Raw genomic sequence first — 21,354 nt, 5'->3', positions numbered from 1 at the left:
CATGTGCAGTGGTACATGATGCATGAAGACTGATGTACTCCTGGAAACTGTCATGTCTTACCCTTTACACACATGAAGAAAGTGAAATCAGACCCCAAACTGCTGATTTCTTAATGACGCCTCCATAGAAGAAGTGGGACTTAATGTGCTGCTAATTATAGTACCGTTGTACTGTTAATATATGTTTAGCCTCCAAATCAAAAAAATATAAGTTTGGTGGTTGTATTAAATTGTTTTCTATGACATTGTGCCAGGATAAGTGAAGAAAATGCCTATTCTTTCATAACTGATAAATTTTAACTAGGTAGGAAAAGTGACTTCAAAATATCAAGTTGTAGGAAACATTTTAGGAAGCTCTAGCATAAACATGAGGCTCCCAGGTGGCACTAGTGGTAAAGAACCCACCTATCAATGCTGGAGACATAGAGATGTGGGTTCGATCCCTGGGTCAAGAGGATCCCCTGGAAAAGGGCATGACAACCCATTCCAGTTTTGTTGCCTGGAGAATCCTGTGGACAGAGGAGCCTGGCGCGCTATAGTCCATGAGGTCACAAAGAATCCTACATGACTGAAGTGACTTAGCTTGCATGCACACTCAGGATAAACATTACCACCCAGAATTTGTTGGAAAAAGTACTGAGAGTGGTATCTGTGAACTTGAATAAAAGCAGAAAGAAGAGTGCGCAAGGACCGTGGTCAGCCACAGCTTGGCAGAAGTCAGGCACGTTTTCTTATCACCATTTCCTGTACAGTCATAAAAACCAATGTGTTTTCAAGTGTATGTTGGTAGGAATGGAGACAAGGTTTTTCTTTAATCTGCAAGGTGATCATAATGGGTGGTTTTGTATATTTTTTCTCATGAATTTATTCTAATGTAATTAAAACTTCACAAAACATAGGCAGGTGATTATAATTTCTTAGCTCTGAGTACACACAAAGAATCTTTTTTTTTTTTTTTTTTTGTACTTTTCTACATAATGTTAGTGGCTTTACTTGTGGCCCCTTTTACTAGGATTCTCTGTAGTTTTATCAATTAGTGTTATAAATAAGATTTTAATTTTTCTTAATTAAGATAGAATTTCTCCTGATTTCTTTCCAGTGCCAAAAAATGAAACCAGCTTGCTTTTAAGCAACACTGGAAGCTAGAATTTGAGTTGAGACAAACTTCTTGAAGCCCAGGTCAGCATCAGTTCAGTTCAGTTCAGTTCAGTCGCTCAGTCATGTCCGACTCTTTGCCATCCCACGAATCGCAGCACACCAGGCCTCCCTGTCCATCACCAACTCCCGGAGTTCACTCAGACTCACGTCCATCGAGTCAGTGATGCCATCCAGCCATCTCATCCTCTGTCGTCCCCTTCTCCTGCCCCCAATCCCTCCCAGCCTCAGAGTCTTTTCCAATGAGTCAACTCTTCGCATGAAGTGACCAAAGTACTGGATAGGGCTCCATAAAAATGGAACAAGTCTCCATCTTTGAACTGGTGAGGGGAGAAAAAGTAACATTTTGTTGTTGTTTTGAAAGTTAAGTTTCAGTGTTTCTCTGGCAATGCCAGATACACTGGGCTGATTTTGTTAAGTACAAGCTTTCATATTATAGTAATGCCAGCTTGCTTTTGATTATTGCTGCATAAAAAGTAAATAGATGGAGAGGACTCAATTCCAAAAACAAAATAGAAGCAATGTCTTTTTGGATTCCCGATTAAGTCTTCCCTAAAATGCAAAGCAGCCCAAATATAAGACCTAACCAAATTACCCCTTTTAAAAAGATAAGAAATATTTCCCCCATTTTCTACCAAGTATGGCTGAAGTTTGTTTTTAAATATTTATTTATCTGGCCATGCCTGATCTTAGTTGTGGCACACAAGCTCTTAAGTTGTGGCTTGCAAACTCTTAATTGAAATATGGGATCTAGTTCCCTGACCATGGATTGAACCTGGGACCCCTGAATTGGGAGCATGGAGTCTTAGCCTATGGATCACCAGCAAAGTCCCTAAAGCTTGTTTTTATTTCAAAGTCTGATCTTTTTTTAAAAATAATTTATTTATTTTAATTGGAGGCTAATTACTTTACAATATTGTGGTGGTTTTTGCTGTACATTGACACGAATCAGCCATGGGTATACATGTGTTCCCCATCCTGAACCCCTCTTCCCCCTCCCTCCCCAGTCAAAGTCTGATCTTTATAAAATACCCACAAAGAAAATCAAATGACAGCATGGTTTCAGTTTATTCCACTTCCAAAATTTTTTTCATATATCTATAGACGTCTTTTTTTCAGAGCCATGGGAACGGCTGATGTGTCTAAGGGATGAGCATGGCTATCTTAACTGTACTTACAATTCACGTTGTTCAAGAATTTGCACCCTTTCCTGTATTCCATGTTGAGGTAAATGAGCATTTCAGGTACTGGACCCAAATGCAAAATTACAGAAAGGGTATTTAACACATGACTCATACCAAACAGTGATTTGTTGTTTGCTTTTAGTTTGCCCTCTGGCGTCCCGGGAATTCCCTGTAGCTCCGACAGTAAAGAATCTGCCTGCAGTGCAGGAGACTCAGGTTCCTGGCTTCCCAGGTGGTGCTAGTGGTAACAAACCCACCCTCCAGTGCAGAAGACATAAGAGATGTGGGCTCAGTCCCTGCGTTGGGAAGATTCCCCTGGAGGAGGAAATGGCAACCCACTCCAGTATACTTGCCTGGAGAACTCCACGGACAGAAGAGCCTGGCAGACTATAATCCATGGGGTCACAAAGAATCAGACATGACTGAAGTGACTCATGGAGAAGGAAATGGCAACCCACTCCAGTGTTCTTGCCTGGAGAATCCCAGGGACGGGGGAGCCTGGTGGGCTGCCGTCTATGGGGTCGCATAGAATTGGACACGACTGAAGCGACTTAGCAGCAGCAGCAGCAGAAGTGACTCAGCACGCATACACTGTTTATCTTGATCCAGCTTCATAAATTACATTTGCCATTGTTGAGGTTATGGATTCCACTGCCTTGTTTTAGTAACCAGACCATTTCCCCTTCTCACACAGCTGCCCTGGGCCACCCAGGACTACGGATCCAGATTCTGTCCTTGTCGTCACTGTCTTTGTTACTCAGCTTACTGCAGTCTTGCTGTTTTCCACATATATTAATTTTGTCTTTTCTGTATGTTTACTTACCCTGAAATTGCATCTTAAAAATGTAATCTGTTTTAAATTTTCAGAGGCTTATATATTGCTCACCTTTTATCATTGATTCAACTTTAATAGGCACTTAATAAGCTTATTACTAGAAAACTATTGAGTATAGGTCTATCTTCTTTGTAAATTTTCTTCTCAAACTATTTGAAACCATCTCTCTTGCTAAGATTGTTATTTTTTAACTACACAAAAGTTATTTGAAGAGAATAATACATTATCTTTTTGAAGACTCGCCCTAAGGTTCACAGAAAGGTTAACAATTGAAAAATATACTTTTTATTCTGAAAAGCCAGTACTGTAATCTTAGAGGAAGTAAGACCCAGACTCCTTACTAATTAGGGGTAAAAGCAGAGCATTGTGCCTCTCTCTCTCTGTATTTTCGTACAAAGAGCCGGAGGCAAAGAGCAGATCTTCTTGAACACGGCACACTGCTATCGTCTGGGACTTGGGAAATGGGCTCCTGACAATGTTGTGATGCCTCCTGTGATAATGTCTGTGCTTCATATTTTCTTTATTCAAGTGTGGGGTGTATGTAAGGCCGTCTTTCAAAGGGATGAGAGAAATGTCGGTGGGGATGGGATTGCTCCAGTACGTGAATTCATTTCTCCCCTGAATCCTTTTCACGGATAAGGTGGTTTTAAACTGATTGGTAGCTGTGATAACACAGTAGGTTCATTCTTTTTCATTTATCACAGTCAGACTACCCTCTCACCCATAGTATCATCTGGACTTTTTGTGGGGACAAAGCAAAAAAAAATGGGGGGACAGAAAAAAATTGATACGAATTATTAAATCTTTTTTGCATTAACAACCTCCTCAGGTGGCACTGAACCCCCTCCCCTCGCCACGATCTTTAACCTTCTTCCCGATGACCCCTGAAAAGAGGAGGAAAAGGTGAGGAGGGCCAAAGACATTTTACACACTGGGCAGAACTTCTGTTGGAGAAGATTCCAAGGGTGTAGAGAACTTCCAGAAAAAGGGAACCCATTGTAGAAGAAAGGGAAAGAGACCTTGGAAGGGTGAGTGCACGTGAGCCTTGTATGTGAAGATGCCAGTTTGTGTCTCTTTGAGCCCAAATCAGGTCTGAGTTTGCATGTCATTTCTTTTCTACCACAAGGAAACATATGTCATGCTTATTATTATTGTGATATTGGACTATAACCACATGACTGCAATTTTAGGTGTGTGAAAACCTTCTGTCCTTACCAAAAAGATACGTGTATATCCATCTCCCTGTGGATGAGTTATAATTAGAAAAGTGTTGAATCAGATGAAAACTCCTCTTTTCCCTGCGGTCCTTCTGAGAAAACAGGGAGTCACTCACTCCCTTACCAGCTTCCTGACCTTATCCCCCTAGTCATGTTCTATCAAACCAGTTGTAAAGCTGGAATCATTCTCTTTCTGACCTGTCGTTTAGTTACTAGTTTTTGCCTTCCAGTTCCAAAATTGGAAAGGGAAAAAAAGAGGACGCCTGAGCTCTTGCAGTGAGTCGGGGTGATACCTTACTGTCCTGGGGTGTCTCCTTACATGCCCTGAGGACCCAGGCTTGGCTGTCATCTTTGCCTGATGGAATAGAGGAGCTTCTACGTTGGAGCAGCAATCTGAGAAGAAGTGAAAAAGTGTGTATTTGTAAAACAGCTCTTGTACTCATTTGCTCTTCTTTTAAAAGCATCATTTCATTTAGATGAGTGACTGATTTGTTAGGTACATAATCTTCCATCAGTGAGCCTTAAGGTTTTCCTGTCTTCAGGTGACAGAAGTCAGCTATTCTAAGAATAAGGACTCATCTCTGTTCTCACTCTGTCCCCAGTGTCAGAAAACAAAGAATGGGATGGCAGAAAGGATCCTGCCCAGAAAGCTGGTGCCTTAATCATTAGTTGCTCCTGATTATTCACATTTTCTCTTTTTAATGTGTCTATATTCTTACTACTTCAGGTTACTCATGTCTGTTATGTCATGTGTCAGACGCCTCCCTTTTCCCCCGTCAGGCTGTTTCTGGTGTAGGATCAGCCTGTGCTGTGCTAGTTGTGAGATGCTCGTAAGGGGAGAGGGTTCGTGATACAAGCCCACGCAGATTTAGCCCACACATGAGCCACTGTGAAAGTCAGGTGTGAGGTCCTGTTGGGAGTTATGCCTTTTTTGCACGGCTTTAGTGCAAGTTCTTCGGAACCACTTGGTTCCATTGATAGAAGAATGATGTCCGTTCAAGTGACTACCCAAAAACAGATTTTCTGCTTTCCTCACTGGCCCCACCCACCCTCTTTAGAGAGTTCAGGAGATCTAGCCAGGCCTTTACAGTTACTCCAGCCCCTGACACAGTAACACATGGTATGGTCTCGTTACCAGCTTTAAAGGTGGTGTGTTTCCTAATTGTTAGGTTTTTTGAAAAGGCCATATATACAGTAAACTGTTCTAGAGCTTTCTTTCAGGGGTTTCATTTTCTTCTTGTTTGGGCTTAACTTCACAAAAGTGCCTTAGAAAGTTGAAAGTGACACTTCTTTCCATGTCTCCAGCAAGTTCAGTGCTGCTTCTGTTAGGAGCAGCTGAGGTTGGAGGGATGTTGTCTTATAGACAAATGGGGCCAGTCTTGGGAGGCACTGGGGTTTGGACCTTGGGTCTTGTATTATAAAACCAAAAAATTATTTGAGAGCTGGAAAAACAATTCTCTTTTCATAAGCTTTAATCCATTTATGTGACTTGTTGATGGTCTCTGCTGATACATGACTCTTGAGCAGGTAATAATTATCAGGTATAATCAGACAAATCACCATCAACTTAGCGAATGTTCAGGGGTTTTTACAAGAGTCACTCAAGTCAGTCTGCTCAGCTGCACACGTCAGCTGTGGTTGCCTCCCCGGCTCAGCCCTTTGTACAGACCTTGGGCTTTCATGCCTCTGGAACCCCATTATCATTTTCTTGCCCTGAGGTATTGTTGTCAAGCTTTGTTTACCACTCTGCATTTTCAGTATCTTTCCTGTCTCTGGATTTTTAGAAATAGACAAATGAAATACCCCAGCTGGCTGTCTTGGGGATAGAGTCTTACAGGGTGTAACCCACGGCTTCCCCTGAGGTGAAATCATTGTTCGATGATGTAGAGTATTTCTTAGGAGCAGGAGGATAACCAGAGTCCACATGGCATTAATTCAGTGCATGATTCTTTATTGAATACTGTCTGTGAAGTGCTGAACTTCGTACTTAATCTCCATAGGGTAGGATAAGAAGATTGGGGAATACGCCTGGACTTTGTGAGAAAGAATTCCAAAGGATACCTGAGTGTCTGCCTTCTTCCTGCCCTAAAATCAAGAGAATGATGCTGAGCTGGGAGAAAAAAACCTTCATAATCCCAAATAGCATCTGATGCTGAAATTGTATTTATTTGACTTCTAGTGTATGTGTGCATGCTTGCTTGTATCTGACTTTAGGTGACCCCATGGACTGTAGCCCACCAGGCTCCTCTGTCCATGAGATTTTCTCAGCAAGAATACTGGAATGGGTTGCCATTTTTCCTCCTGGGCATCTTCCTAAGCCAGGGGTTGAACCCACATCTCCTGTGTCTCCTGCCCTGCAGGCAGATTCTCTGCAATCTAAAAAAAAAAGACTCGTTTCTTTATTACTTTGACCTGATTTAGTTTATCTTCTATGAACACGTTACCCATAGATTCTAGGAGAGACACAGAATAAATTGGCTGGAAAAATCTGATCCAGCAGTAATCACTTGCCAATAGTGCTTTCTAAGAATGTTGTATTCTTACCGATCATTCAAAATTACTTTTAATCAATATGTTTATGCAGCTGACAGTAATGGTGATATAATTTAGCTGTCCACTAGAAATGCATTCAGTAGTTTTGTGGACACTTGAAATATGTCTAAAGCTATATTTCTATATCCTCTGCTTCTAATGCTTTGCTAATGGTCATGGGTAAAGAAAAGAAAACTTATTTGGTGAATCTCTTAGTGTTGTGTGTCCTTCATGTGTGTGCTTCTGTGGATGCCAGTGACATGTGTAACACTTTCCAAAACACCTGACTGCTTTAGAGGTTACTGGGTGACTTATTTAATCTTGTGGTTTTATTCTGAGATATTTATTTTTTTGGTCACATCTGTCTTCGTAAAGCTTTACGAATGTTATTGAAAAGTATGAAGTTTTCTTTGTTCATTTCATTAGTCTGCTGAAGTTCCAAACAAGGATAACAACTATGGAAAACCAGTAGTAAATGCTAGTTTAACATATATACAATCTTATCCTAGTATTGCTCCTATATGTGTTTATCCAAGAGAAATTAGTTCACATTTCCATGCAAATTACTGCTGGGCATGGAGTGTCCATGCCTCCTGTGACCTGAAGGGCCTTGGGAGTCTGCTCTGATGCCCTGTAGGCTGGGCATCCTCCCCTGAGGCTTGACAACCATTGGAGAAGGAGGTGGTATGAGTAGAAGGGGAGTTCTCCCTGCTCGTGTGTGCAATAAGAAAACCTTATCATCTCTTGCTCTGCAAAATCCCATATAAGCATCTTTCACTTTTGAGTGTAGACTAAGTAAGATTTAGTGTTTGCTGTTTTCATGAAATAGTACAGGCAACACAGAGAAGGCTCCTGGTTCCAGGTTCTCATCAAGTCAAACTCTAGAAATAACCATATCTTTCCAAAGTAAAAAAAAAAAAAAAAAAAAAAAATTGAATCCATTTCAAAGCTGTGGAATAACCAACAATGTGTCTAGAGAGTCCTTAGAGAAATAGCATTTTATTAATTAGTCAATGTGTTGGGTTGCTCTTTCTTAACTGTGGCATTTACCAAACTTCATTTGGTTTATTCCTTATTAATTTCTGTTATTGCCTGTTGTCTTCTTGTTGGAATAAGCTTAAGTGCTTTTGCAGCACTGTGAAATATAATTGCTTGTTTTTAAATTAGTAAGTTAACACTAGTGTCATGCATTTGTAAGATGTCTTAAACTTTAAAAATAGTTCACATTACATATTTAATTGTCTCAAACAATGGGAATATTGCATATAGACTGTATACTTTACAGGTAGGACAATTGAGATCCATTGGCTGGAGAAATTGTGCGGTTACATGGCTGCTAATTTAGTTGGAGACATGGACTGAAATACAGACCTCCTACCGACACGCAGGCCAGAGTGCTGGAAACCCTGAGTGTGGGGATTGTCCCCTCCCCACATCCCTCTAGCCTACGCCTCTGGCTTAATTCAGCTTCACTGTTTCGTGTCTGCCCACGTCCTCTCGTCACTTGCTCATTTGCGGGTTCAGGGCCGCTTTTTGCATCTTGGCTTCTCCAGCTCATGGCCTTCCTCTTGTGTCCTGACATGGGGTGAGAACAGCAGTGTTTGTGTTCTGTGACTCTGCTCTGGAATTTCCCTCTATTCCATCTTCTCCCCTCCTCAGGGGAGGGTCTGCCTCTTTGGCTCTGACCGTGCGTCCATCTGAGCCAGTATTCAGTTTTCAGCAGGGCCATACCAGCAACTGAGAGGAAAGCCCTGCACTCTCCATGACTAGGAATTAGGGAACAAAGCCCTGATCCTGACTCTGCATTTAGACCACGAGCTAGTTAGGTAGTTTCTGTCTCTAGCGTCTTCCAGATTATGAGGAACTACAGGCTGTCTGTGTATTGGATATGTTACGTGGAGCCTTTGAGGCATCAGCTTTCTTATGTCACTTTTCACATGACATAGGTAAAATGCATACTGCACTGCATTAATGCAGACTCCATGGTTGACTGATGAGATAATTATGTGTTGTTTTGGCTACTTAAATAATAAGTGGAGTTCCCATCAGCTTTCAACTGTGTCTTGACATGACTCTGAGGCAAGCTGTATAAATTCTTTTCAGTGTTTGAGTTGAGTTTGGTTGTAAGATCATACCTCAATTGTTATTTGAATACAGTTGACACTTAAAGGAGAGGTTGGGGGTGCCAACTTCTAAGCAGTTGAAAATCCAGGTGTAACTTAGAATCAACCATCTGTGCCCCTGGATTCAACCCACTGGGTCCTGCGGTGCTGTTGGGTTTACTATTGAAAAAACACCGATATTCCAACCCATGTTGTTCAGAGGCAACTGTACTTACTTTTCAGTGATTCCTATATGAGCATTGGCATTAGCTGTGGAGTTTTTTTGTTAAATGTACATTCCAGGGCTCCATCCTAGAGAAAAAATTATTTTCAGAGTGCAAAGTAAGAACCTTTGCTTAGGAAGCTAATGAGATGACTCTGGTGTCTACCAAGGGTGGGAGTTGTTTATTGAGGTTGGGGGGCTTCCGAGAAAGCATGGTGGTTTAGTTCAGTTCAGTCGCTCAGTCATGTTCTACTCTTTGCAACCCCATGGACTGCAACATGCCAGGCTTCCCTGTCCATTACCAACTCCCAGAGCTTGCTCAAACTCTTGTCCATTGAGTCGGTGATTCCATCCAGCTATCTCATCCTCTGTCATCCTCTTCTCCTGCCTTCAGTCTTTCCCAGCATCAGGGTCTTTTCCAGTGAGCCAGTTCTTTGCATCAGGTGGCCAAAGTATTGGAATTTTAGCTTTACCATCAGTCCTTCCAATGAATATTCAGGACTGATTTCCTTAAGGATGGACTGGTTTGATCTCCTTGCAGTCCAAGGGACTCTCAAGAGTCTTCTCCAACACCAAAGTTTAAAAGCATCAACTCTTCAGTGCTCAGCTTTCTTTATGGTCCAACTCTCACATCCATACATGGCGATTGGAAAAACCATAGCTTTGACTAGATGGACCTTTGTTGGCAAAGTAATGTCTCTGCTTTTTATTATGTTGTCTAGGTTGGTCATAGCAGGGTTCATATTCGGTAGGAATTTGCTGAGGCTTTCGCATACCTGTCCTGTGCTGGTGGCTGGGGTACATGACATGAGAGTCTCTATCCAGCTGTGCTCGTGTTTCAGTGAGAGTTACCCCGACAATTACTTCAAAGTTTGTATATGATGGGAGGAGACTGTATGGTCTGATGACAGCAGGAAGAGGGCCTTAAGTCAGTCTTGAGACTTGTGTGGGAGGTGGGGGTGACGCTGGGACACTCTTGTCTAGAGAGCAGAGTCAGTGCTATTGACAGTGGGAAACAGAACAGAAAAGCAAGGAGCCATTCATTGTTTGTGAAGGAGGAACAACAAAGGAGCATTTATAGGGTGTGAGTCCAGGAGTAGGAGTGGGGTCCTGGGGGCAGAAGCCTCTTGTACTGTTTGAAAGAGATAAGAATCTGCCCTAGAGGACAGGGGAGAAAGAGAGGAAGGGAAACTGAGGAAATACAGGAGCCTCAGTGTGTGATCAGATCCAGAACTGAGTCCAAGTCTCCACCACCAAGGGATGGTGGTGGTCTCTGGCTGCAGAGGGGTTGCTTACTTTTTCCACCTTCTTGGTCATGCGGGTACCCAATCCCCCCATGCCTGCAGGATGCCTTTGCTTAGTGGGTGTAGGAGTTACAGTATTGGTCTGGCTGCCTCTCCCGTGACTTACAAAGGATGGAAAGTTAATTTTACTCTTTCAGAGAAGTGTCTAGGCACATGAATGTCTGGGAGGTAGGTGGCTCCATTCCACCAGATTGTCATTCATTTTCTGGCTCTTGTTGTCTCAGTATCCCCAGAGTTTTTTATGGCTGGGTTGCTCAGTTCCTTAACTCTGCCTTAGAGCCCAAGAGAAGGGACGAGGAAGTGGAGACAAGATTCCTTCCTGCGGCTGTGCTTCACTGTGCTTTATGGCTCCCTACACTCCATCACCTGTAAGATGGTCTGATGGCCACACCTCAGTGTGAAGTAGGCTGGAAAAATGCTGTGTCAGCGGCCAGCCATGGACCAGCTGAAACACAGAGCTTCTGTTTCCAAGCTGAAGAGGACTTTGCAGCATAAGTTCTTAAACATGGTACCTGCCACAGAGTCCTTAGTTTTGTTGAATGAATGAGTTGGAATTTGGTCCTGTTGAGTTGGAGGAGGAGGGAGGCTCCCAAGTAGAGATGCCCAGGAAGTAGTGAAAGACAGGATTCATAACCATGAGCTGCCCACAAGGTCAACATGTGGGGCCCTTCCAAAGGCTGTGGACATTAGGTTAGAACATAGAGAAGAGCTGCAGAGAACAAAGCAGGAGACAGACCTCAGAGAGACTGTTTATAGGTCAGGTGGCATTTGGCAGCAAGAACCCAGAGAAACAATTAAGAGTCCCACCTAAAGACACTGAGAAATGCTGTTTCCTCAGTGACAGTGGAGAGAGATGAAATGATATTGGGGAAAGGCTAAAACTTTGGAGAGAACAAAAATAAAAGATGTAGGGGCCAAGCAGTGTGTCTGAGGAGAGAGAACTGACTGTTGTCAACATGAGGCTCCTTCCAAAGGTACTGTCACATGGGCCGTCGCGGGCGGTGGTGTTCCCTGTTTCAGAGGAAAACGCTCAGAGGACATCTCAGGGGCAGGTTATAAGACTATGTGGAAATGTATCCACTTTGCTGGAGGCCGTGTTTGTAGCTGAGACTTGACATTATCATGAATTACTTGCTTTCTACTATTTCAGTGCTGAAATTGACATTTTTAAAAAAGATCAAGTATATGGTTTCTGTCAAGTTAAAAAAAAGACATTTAAATTTCTCTAAGTATAAGTAGCTTCATTTGGGTTAGATTTTGTAGTCAGCAAATGGTGTGAGCCACATTTGTTCAATCAGTTCAATTCAGTTCAGTCACTCAGTCGTGTCTGACTGTTTGTGACCCCACGAATTGCAGCACGCCAGGCCTCCCTGTCCATCACCAACTCCCAGAGTTCACTCAGACTCACGTCCATCGAATCAGTGATGCCATCCAGCCATCTCATCCTCTGTCGTCCCCTTCTCCTCCTGCCCCCAATCCCTTCCAGCATCAGAGTCTTTTCCAATGACTCAACTCTTCGCATGAGGTGGCCAAAGTACTGGAGTTTCAGCTTTAGCATCAGTCCTTCCAAAGAACACCCAGGACTGATCTCTTTTAGAATAGACTGGTTGGATCTCCTTGCAGTCCAAGGGACTCTCAAGAGTCTTCTCCAACACCACAGTTCAAAAGCATCAATTCTTTGGCACTCAGCTTTCTTCACAGTCCAACTCTTGCATCCATACATGACCACAGGAAAAACCATAGCCTTGACTAGACGGACCTTTGTTGGCAAAGTAATGTCTCTGCTTTTGAATATGCTATCTAGGTTGGTCATAACTTTCTTCCAAGGAGTAAGCGTCTTTTAATTTCATGGCTGCAGTCACCATCTGCAGTGATTTTGGAGCCCCCCAAAATAAAGTCTGACACTGTTTCCACTGTTTCCGCATCTATTTCCCATGAAGTGATGGGACCAGATGCCATGATCTTAGTTTTCTGAATGTTGAGCTTTAAGCCAACTTTTTCACTGTCCTCTTTCACTTTCATCAAGAGGCTTTTTAGTTCCTCTTCACTTTCTGCCATAAGGGTGGTGTCATCTGCATATCTGAGGTTATTGATATTTCTCCTGGCAATCTTGATTCCAACTTGTGCTTCCTCCAGCCCAGTGTTTCTCATGATGTACTCTGCATATAAGTTAAATAAGCAGAGTGACAATATACAGCCTTGACATACTCCTTTTCCTATTTGGAACCAGTCTGTTGTTCCATGTCCAGTTCTAACTGTTGCTTCCTGACCTGCATATAGGTTTCTCAAGAGGCAGGTCAGGTGGTCTGGTATTCCCATGTCTTTCAGAATTTTCCACAGTTTATTGTGATCCATACAGTCAAAGGTTTTGGCATAGTCAATAAAGCAGAAATAGATGTTTTTCTGGAACTCTCTTGCTTTTTCCATGATTCAGCGGATGCTGGCAATTTGATCTCTGGTTCCTCTGCCTTTTCTAAAACCAGCTTGAACATCAGGAAGTTCATGGTTCACATATTGCTGAAGCCTGGCTTGGAGAATTTTGGGCATTATTTTACTAGCATGTGAGATGAGTGTAATTGTGCGGTAGTTTGAGCATTCTTTGGCATTGCCTTTCTTTGGGATTGGAATGAAAACTGACCTTTTCCAGTCCTGTGGCCACTGCTGAGTTTTCCAAATTTGCTGGCATATTGAGTGCAGCACTTTCACAGCAGCATCTTTCAGGATTTGAAATGGCTCAACTGGAATTCCATCGCCTCCACTAGCTTTGTTCATAGTGATGCTTTCTAAGGCCCACTTGCCTTCACATTCCAGGATGTCTGGCTCTAGGTAGTGATCACACCATCGTGATTATCTGGGTCATGAAGATCTTGTTTGTGCAGTTCTTCTGTGTATCCTTGCCACCTCTTCTTAATATCTTCTGCTTCTGTTAGGTCCATACCATTTCTGTCCTTTATCGAGCCCATCTTCGCATGAAATGTTCCCTTGGTATCTCTAATTTTCTTGAAGAGATCTCTAGTCTTTCCCATTCCATTGTTTTCCTCTATTTCTTTGCATTGATCGCTGAAGAAGGCTTTCTTATCTCTCCTTACTGTTTTTTGGAACTCTGCATTCAGATGCTTATATCTTTCCTTTTCTCCTTTGCTTTTCGCTTTGCTTCTCTTCACAGCTATTTGTAAGGCCTCCCCAGGCAGCCATTTTGCTTTTTTGCATTTCTTTTCCATGGGGATGGTCTTGATCCCTGTCTCCTGTACAATGTCACAAACCTCCATCCATAGTTCTTCAGGCACTCTATCAGATCTAGTCTCTTAAATCTAGGAAAGTTCAAATCCAGTCTAAAAGGCCTGGATGTTGTTGTCTTTCATTCTCTGGAGTCCTGTGTGTGGTGGAAAGTAGAATTTTCCCAGACTCACTCAGGGAGTCTGTATTCTGGCATCTGCTTTATGTGGTCCCTCAATGTTTAATTCTGACCTGCTAGGCTTACACTGTCTAGTAGAGAACAAATTGGCAGGAGCCTTTTTTTTACTTTATTTTTATTTGGAGGATAATTGCTTTACAATGTTGTATTAGTTTCTGCCATACAACAGTGTGAATCAGTTGTAAATATACGTATGTCCCCTCCCTCTTGAACCTCCTTCCCATCCCCTCCTTCACACACCCCCGCATCCTACCCCTCTAGGTCATTCAGAGCACTGAGTGGAGTTCCCTGTGCTATACAGCTGCTTCTGCTAGCTATCTGTTTTATATATGGTAGTGTATATATGGGAGAAGGCAATGGCACCCCTCTCCAGTACTCTTGCCTGGAAAATCCCATGGACGGAGGAGCCTGGTGGTCTGCAGTGAATGGGGTCGCAAAGAGTCGGACACGACTGAGCAACTTCACTTTCACTTTTCACTTTCATGCATTGGAGAAGGAAATGGCAACCCACTCCAGTGTTCTTGCCTGGAGAATCCCAGGGATGGGGAGCCTGGTGTGCTGCCGTCTATGGGGTCGCACAGAGTTGGACACGACTGAAGTGACTTAGCAGCAGCAGCAGCAGCAGTGTATATATGTCAGTACATGCTTAGTTGCTTCAGTTGTGTCTGACTCTCTATGAGCCTATGGACCATGGCCTGCCAGGCTCCTCTCTCCATGGGATTCTCCAAGTAAGAATACTGGAGTGGATTGCCATTTCCTTCTCCAGATATATATCAGTACTACTCTTTTAGTTTGTTCCACCCTCTTCTTCTCCTGCTGGGTCCACAAGTCTGTTCTCTATGTCTGTGTCTCTATTCCTGCCCTGCAAACAGGTTCATCAGTACCATTTTTCTAGATTCTGTATACATGCATTAATACGCAATATTTATTTTTCTCTTTCTAACTTACTTCACTCTGTACAGTAGGCTCTAGGTTTGTCTACCTCTGTTCAACTAACTCAAAATCGTTCCTATTTATGGCTGAGGAATATACCATTGTATATGTACCACATATACATATACATACATTGTATGTACCACAACTTCCTTATCTAGTCATCTGTCAGTGGACTTCTAGGTTGCGTCCATGTTCTGGCTGTTGTAAATAATGATGCAATTAACATTGGGGGTACATTTGTCTTTTTGAACTACGGTTTTCTCAGGTATATGCTCAGTAGTGGAATTGCTGAGTCATGTGGTAGTTTTAGGGCTTCCCAAGTGGTGCTAGTGATACAGAACCTGCCTACCAATGCAGGAGACACAAGAGACTGGGGTTCGATCCCTGGGTCAGGAAGATTCCATTCCAATATTCTTGCCTGGAGAATCCCATGGACAGAGGAGCCTGGCAGATTACAGTCCACAGGGTCGCAAAGAGTTGGAGATGACTGAAGCAACTTAGCATGCATGCATGGTAGCTTTATTCCTAGTTTTTAAAGAAATCTCCATACTATTCTCCATAGTGACTGTATCAGTTTACATTCTCACCAACAGTGCAAGAGGGTTTCCTTTTCTCCATATCCTCTCCAGTGTTTATTTGTAGAATTTTTGATTATGGCCATTCTGACTGGTGTGAGGTGATATCTCATTGTTGTTTTAATTTGCATTTTTCTAATAATGAGCAAGGTTCAGCTTTATGTGTGTTTATTGGCCATGTGTACGTTTTCTATGGGAAATGTCTGTCTGGGTCATCTGTCCAGTGTTTGATTGGGTTGTTTGTTTTTCTGATATTGAGCTATATGAGCTGCTTATATATTTTGGAGGTTAATCTTTTGTCAGTTGCTTTGTTTGTAATTATTTTCTCCCATTTTGAGGGTTGTCTTTTCATCTCATTTATAGTTTCCTTTGCTGTGTGAGAAGTTTTAGGTTTAATTAGGTCCTATTTCAAAGAAGGCAATGGCACCCCACTCCAGTACTCTTGCCTGGAAAATCCCATGGATGGAGGAGCCAGGTGGGCTGCAGTCCATTGGATCGCTAAGAGTCAGACACGACTGAGAGACTTCACTTTCACTTTTCACTTTCTTGCATTGGAGAAGGAAACGGCAACCCACTCCAGTGTTCTTGCCTGGAGAATCCCAGGGACGGGGCAGCCTGGTGGGCTGCCGTCTATGGGGTCGCACAGAGTCGGACATGACTGAAGTGACTTAGTAGCAATAGCAGGTCCTATTTGTTGATTTTTGTTTTTATTTCCATTACTCCAGGAGGTGGATCAAAGAGGATATTTCTGCAATTTATATCAAAGAATGTTCTGTCTATGTTTTCCTCTAAGAGTTTTATAGTTTCTGGCCTTACATTTAGGTGTTTAACTCATTTTGAGTTTATTTTTGTGTATGCTGTTAGGAATTGTTCTAATCTCATTTTTTTAATTCCCCAGAAGTGGGTAGCCATTCCCTTCTCTAGGGGAGCTTCCCAACCCAGGAACTGAACCCAGGTCTCCCACATTGCAGGTGGATCCTTTACCATCTGAGCCACCATGGAAGCCCCTTTTAAAAGTAGCCGTCCAGTTTTCCCAGCACCACTTATTAAAGAGGCTGTTTTTTTCTGTTGTATATTCTTACCTCCTTTGTCAAAGATAAATGCCCATAGGTGCATGGTTTTTCTCTAGGCTTTCTATCTTGTTCCATTGATCTATATTTCTGTTTTTGTACCAGTATCAAACTGTCTTGATTACTATAGCTTTGTAGTATAATCTGAAGTCAGGAAGGTTGATTCCTCCAACTCCATTTTTCTTTCTTAAGATTTCTTTGACTATTTGGTGTCTTTTGTGTTTGCATACAGATTATAAAATTTTTTGTTCTGCTTCTGTGAAAAATGCATCAGTAATTTGATAGGGATTGCGTTGAATCTGTAGATTGCTTTGGGTAGTATAGTCATTTTCACAGTGTTGATTCTATTGATGTATCTCTCCATCTGTTTGTGTTGTCTTTGATTTCTAGCATTAATGTCTTACAGTTTTCTGCCTACAGGTCTTTTGTTTCCTTAGGTAGGTTTATTCCTAGGCATTTTATTTTTGTTGTTGTTGTTGCACTGGTGAATGGGATTCTTTCCTTAATTTCTTTTTCTGATTTTTTTTGTTAGTGTATAGGAATAAAAGGGATTTCTGTGTATTAATTTTGTATCCTGTGACATTACTAAATTCATTGTTTAGCTCTAGTAATGTTCTGGTGGTATCTTTAGGATTTTCTATCTATAGTATCATGTCACATGCAAACAGTGCCAGTTTTACTTCCTCCTTTCCAATCTTGATTCCTTTTGTTTCTTGTTCTGTTTCTGGGATTCTGTTTGCTATTATTTTGTTGAGGATTTTTGCATCTATATTTATCAATGATATTGGTCTGTAATTTTCCTTTTTTGCGATAAGTTTGTCTGGTATTGGCAACAGGGTGATAGTGGCCTTGTAGAATGAGTTTGGGAGTGTTCCTCCCTCTGCAGTTTTTGGAAGAGTTTGTGAAGAATAGGCACTAGCTCTTTCCCAAATGATTGATAGAATTTGCCTGTGAAGCCATCTGGCCTTAGGCTTTTGTTTGTCGAAAGACTTTTTATCACAGTTTCGATTTCAGTGCATTTTTAAAAGATTCTATGTGATTTATGTGCAAGTTGAAGTTTAAGAAATAACCCTTTATTTTACAGATCCCATGTTCATAATTCTTACACAGTCCTTCATGAAAAGGATGTCTAAGATAAAAATTTCATTAAGAATATTAACTGAATCTGCTGTGAATTTGAATTGATTTAAAATAATCCCCTTTCCTGGTATATGTTCTAATTTTGTGGATTTCAAATGTTTTTTCTCCTAGTTTTATTAAGATGTAATTGACATACAGCATTCTATAAGTTTCAATTGTACAGCATAAAAATTTGATTCACATACATCAAGAAATGATTACCACAGTAAGTTTAGAAGCACCCATTATTTCTTAGAGATAACATTTTAAAAAAAGAAAAATGGTAAAACCAGACTTGGAATGGCTGAGATGATGCAGTAAGAAGACCTGACCTCCTATGAGGACCTCAAAATTAAAATTTTTTATAGATCACCTGTCTATGAGGACAACCTGAGGACCAGCAGAAAAGATCATCTACGACTAAAGACATAAGAAAGGGGCCACAGGAGGGGCAGGAAGGGCAAATATGAGGTTTAGTCAAGACCAGCACCAGTGGGCAGGTGAACCACAAGCAGGAAAATAGCCACAATTGTGGAGATTCTCTCCCAGGAGAGAGGGGTCTGAGCCCCACATCAGGCTTCCCCACCCACAGGTCCTACACTGGGGCAGATGAGTCCCCAGAATGTTTGGCTCTGAACACCAGCAGGCCTTGCTTTAAAGAGAGCCCAAGGGCTGTGGGAAGCAGAGACTTTGCCCTTAAAGGGCAGAATCAGTAGTTTGAAAGGATCTGGAGGCTGACCCTTTTACTAGTTGTGGAGAGTCTTCCAGAGAGACTGGAGGCAGCTTGGACTTACCCTGGGGACAAGAACAATGGCACAGCCTTTTGGGAGCTCTTTCTCCACATGGACACAGGAGCAGGTAGATGCCGTTTTTGGAATCTTCCCTCTAGCTTATTAGTGCCGTGACTTGGGCCTTCAACCAGTGGTCAGCACTGCTCCTGGGATGCCCTAGGACAGGCAGCTAACTGAGCAGACACAGAGCCAACCACCAGCAGGCTGGCTGACCTGGGCTCCCTAATCCCCTTGTTGCCCCAGGACCAGGCCCTGCCCAGTGAGGGGCATGAGGCAGCCCACCCACCAGTGGATCCTGCAGCCAGCTATCAGGACCCAGACATTCCCATCAGTGGGCTGACTCAAGATCTGGAATGCCTGGGTCTGGAAGTCTAGACCTCAAGACCTAGCTCTACTCCTCAGTTGGCTGACAGCAGCTATGGGACCCCCAGAAACCTTCAGACAGAGATCTTGGGACACAGCTCCATACATCAGTGGGCCAGCAATAGCCCTGGACACCGTGGGCCCCAGTGCTACAGAGCAGATGGCTGATACCAGCTCCAGAACCATTGAGCCAGAGAGCCTGGTTCTTGGCTCTGTCCACTGAAGAATCTGCACCAGCCCCAAGATGGGCTGGGCCTTGGTCCCACCCACCAGTGGGCTAACACCAGCTCCGAGAAACTCTGGACCCTGAAGCCAGCTGCATCAGAAACCACCCCCACCCATCAGCAGGCCTGAGATGCACTCTCCCCAGTTGACTCCCCACCACGCCGCCGCAGGCTAACACAAGCGCACAGCCATCCACCCACCCTGGTACCTTTCCCTGTCCACTACTGAGCCAGCACTAGGACTCTCTGGGCCACGCAGCCAACTGTGCCAGGGCCTAGCCCTGCTCAACAACAGATGCAGCTCCACATTAGATGGGGTCTGGCAACCAAAAGGGCCAACTTCACCTACCAGTGAACCCATCATAGTTAACCCTCCACAACAGAAGGACCCACAGAACCATAAAGGGGGCACCCCAGAGCCTTTATAGGAGACTGATGCTGGGCCCCTAGTGTATTTCCTGCATAAGGCCCCTTTTCCAACATCAGGAAACATAACCAACCATAAATATATATAAATGAAAATAGAATTAGGAAAAATGAGATGAGCTAGAAATGTGTTTCAAATAAAGGAAAAAGACACAACCCCAGAAGAAAAACTAAGTCAGTTTTTATCAGGAGATAAGCAACCTCTCTGATAAAGAGTTCAAGATAATGAAGGCAAAGATCATCAAAGAAATCTGGAGAAGAATGCATGAACCCAGTAAAAAGTTAGGCGTTTCTAATAAATAGCAAATATATCTAAAGAGCTGAAGAATACCATAACTGCCATTGAAAATATTCTTGGGACTTCCCTGGTGGTTCAGGGGCTAAGATTCCTTGCTCCTGATGCAGAGGGCCCAGGCTTGGTCCCTGGTCAGGGCTTCCCTGATGGCTCAGACAGTAAAGAATCTGTCTGCTATGTGGGAGACCTGGGTTCAATCCCTGGGTCGGGAAGATCCTCTGGAGAAGGGAGTGGCTACCCACTCCAATATTCTTGCCTGGAGAGTTCTGTGGATAGAGGAGCGTGGTGGACTACAGCCCATGGGGTTGCAAAGAGTTGGACATGACTGAGTGACTAGCACTTTCACTTTTTTTCAGGGAGCTGGATCCCATATGCTACAGCTAAGAGTTCACATGCTGCAACTAAAAAAAAAAAAAAAAAGAGAGAGAGAGAGAGATTCTACATGTTGCAACTAAAAGATCCCACATACCATATCTAAGACCCAGCTCAGCCAAATAAATACACAAATATTTAAAAATACACTGGTAGTAATCGATGGTGGAGTAGATGATACAGAGGAAGGGATAAGCAAACTGGAAGACAAAATAGTGGAAAATACTCAAAAGAGAAAAAAGAAAAAGCTTTTAAAATGAGTATTTAAGAGACTTCTGGAACAACATCAAGCATCCTGATAGTCACATTACAAGGGCCCCTGGAGGAGGAGAGAGAAATAAATGGGCAGAGAACTTATTTGGAAACTTAATAGCTGAAAAATTCCCTAACCTGGGGAAGGAAGCTGATATCCAGATCCAGGAAACAGAGTCCCAAACAAGATCAACCCAAAGGTGTCTACCCATTATAACTGTCAAAAATTGAAATAAAGAGAGAATATTAAAATATGCAAGGCAAAAGCAACTAGTTTATACTAGAGGACTCTCATAAGGCTGTCACCTGATTTTTCAGCAGAACTGCAGTTCAGAAGAGAGTAACATGGTATATTTAAAGTGTTATAAAGAGAAAACCTACAATAAGAATACCTTACCAGGGGAAGGCTATCCTTCAGATTTGAAGGACATATAAAGAGTTTTACAGATGAGCAAAAGCTCAAACAGTTTAGCACTGCCAAACTGGCTTTATGGGAAATGCTAAAGGGACTTTTCTAACCTGGAAAGAAGAGGCCACAACTAGAAATGTGAAATTCCAAAAGGAAATATCTCACTGATAAAGGCAAATGCACATTAAAAATAATAGAGCAACCACATAGATAGCCAGTAGAAAGACTGAAAGACAAAAGTAGTAAAACCATCCACACCCATGATAACATGTAATATATGATGTCAAAAGCAGTAAACTTGGGGGCAGGGAGTAAAAATGCAGGATTGCTAAAAATGGTTTGAATTTAAGAGATCAGAAATTTATACCATCTTTCTAAATTCCATATATATGCGTTAGTATATTGTATTGGTGTTTTTCTTTCTGGCTTACTTCACTCTGTATAATAGGCTCCAGTTTCATCCACCTCATTAGAACTGATTCAAATGTATTCTTTTTAATGGCTGAATAATAGACAGCAAAAGAGACACTGATGTATAGAACAGTCTTATGGACT

General features: G+C 42.5%; 1 protein-coding gene across 7 annotated transcripts in view; it reads left to right on the top strand.

Moving 5' to 3' along the window:
- Positions 1-21,354, top strand: part of FMN2 (formin 2) — a 337,046-nt gene that overhangs the window by 132,297 nt on the left and 183,395 nt on the right. Inside the window, exon 6 of one of the 7 annotated variants that reach the window (XM_045165506.1) lies at positions 4,004-9,588. The exons of the other annotated variants lie outside the window; for them this stretch is intronic. Coding sequence (XP_045021441.1) covers positions 4,004-4,081 — 78 coding nt within the window. The 3' untranslated portion in view covers positions 4,082-9,588. Of the gene's footprint in view, positions 1-4,003; positions 9,589-21,354 lie in introns of those variants that run through there. 7 annotated transcript variants of the gene reach the window in all.

This window comes from Bubalus bubalis, chromosome 4 (assembly GCF_019923935.1).
Source record: "Bubalus bubalis isolate 160015118507 breed Murrah chromosome 4, NDDB_SH_1, whole genome shotgun sequence".
Lineage (NCBI taxonomy): Eukaryota > Metazoa > Chordata > Mammalia > Artiodactyla > Bovidae > Bubalus > Bubalus bubalis.
The sequence above is the reverse complement of the archived record's forward strand: the minus strand, read 5'-3'. Positions and strand labels throughout refer to the sequence as shown.